General features: G+C 32.8%; 1 protein-coding gene across 1 annotated transcript in view; it reads right to left on the minus strand.

Annotated features, from left to right (window-relative positions):
* Positions 1 to 1123, minus strand: part of LOC106683762 (trypsin-1) — a 28422-nt gene that overhangs the window by 25316 nt on the left and 1983 nt on the right. The window contains exon 2 of the mRNA XM_067047336.1: positions 1038 to 1118. Coding sequence (XP_066903437.1) covers positions 1038 to 1118 — 81 coding nt within the window. The remainder of the gene's footprint in view (positions 1 to 1037; positions 1119 to 1123) is intronic.

Below are 1123 nucleotides of genomic sequence, written 5' to 3' on the forward strand. Positions count from 1 at the left end.
AATGACCGGGGCAGAATAGCCTGCAAAACGTTTTTAATAATTGGATGTGAGGTATAAATTTATATTTAAGGAATGTTAAATTATTAATAATAATGCTATTGTTAAAATTGTCACAAATTAATACATAATAAAAACTGTTAATTGTTAGATTGTCCTTGAGGAAGGTCGAATTGACCGAAACGTTGAACTGTTGATGGCATAATAAAGATTGTTGAGGCTTAACATGGATACCATTTGATTTATTTAAACAATAATTACCAGTCTGAAGAAATTGAAAATATTATATAGAAAATATTGTTATGTTTTATAGAATCTGGACATACGGAGTTGAGCTTTGGGGCTCCACTAAACCTTCGAATTCCCCTCATATCCAATCCTTACAATCCAAAATCCTTCGTAAAATCCTCAATGTTCCTTATTTTGTTACTAATAAAACCATCCAAAAGTCCTAAATGTTCCTTATGTAACCGATCTAGCCCGAACCCGATATCATTCCTTCCATTATAAACTCCCTAACAATCCAAACCCACTAGTTTCTAACCTTGCTACCTCTTCCACTCCTAGCAATCCTCCAAGGTGCCTGAAAAGAAGATGGCCTTCTGACCTTATATTGTAAAATGTTTTTAGAGTTCTACTACTGGGTAGTTTCTCTACATGCTGTATCATATCATTATCATTATGATCAAATTTGTTCTTAAAAAATTTTCTTTTGAGGTTAATGACTTCCAGTTTAATGAAATTTCTTTATTAAAATTATCACCACATGGTACAACGTTTCGGGACCACTGTTCCATATTCATTCACCTTAAACCTATAAAAATAACAAAACTATCATAACAACAATGTCCATCTCTATTCATTATAATTCACACAATTATATTCACCTCATAATTTCTTCTAAAGAAATCATGTCACAATTTGTGCATCTTCACTACTCCTTAGCACAGCCATTTCTCTCTATATTTTTTTTACTACCTCTTTGGACCTAAATGTTTGGAAAAAATGTTTTATAAAAGTAAATGTGATATATAACTTACCTCCATAGTACCATGAGTTTTGAGGGAGGCCATCTGCTAACAGAACCACCAGGCTGCACACCAATATCCTAAGCAACTTCTCTACC

This window comes from Halyomorpha halys, unplaced genomic scaffold (assembly GCF_000696795.3).
Source record: "Halyomorpha halys isolate HHAL.00 unplaced genomic scaffold, Hhal_1.1 Scaffold515.1, whole genome shotgun sequence".
Classification (NCBI taxonomy): Eukaryota; Metazoa; Arthropoda; class Insecta; order Hemiptera; family Pentatomidae; genus Halyomorpha; species Halyomorpha halys.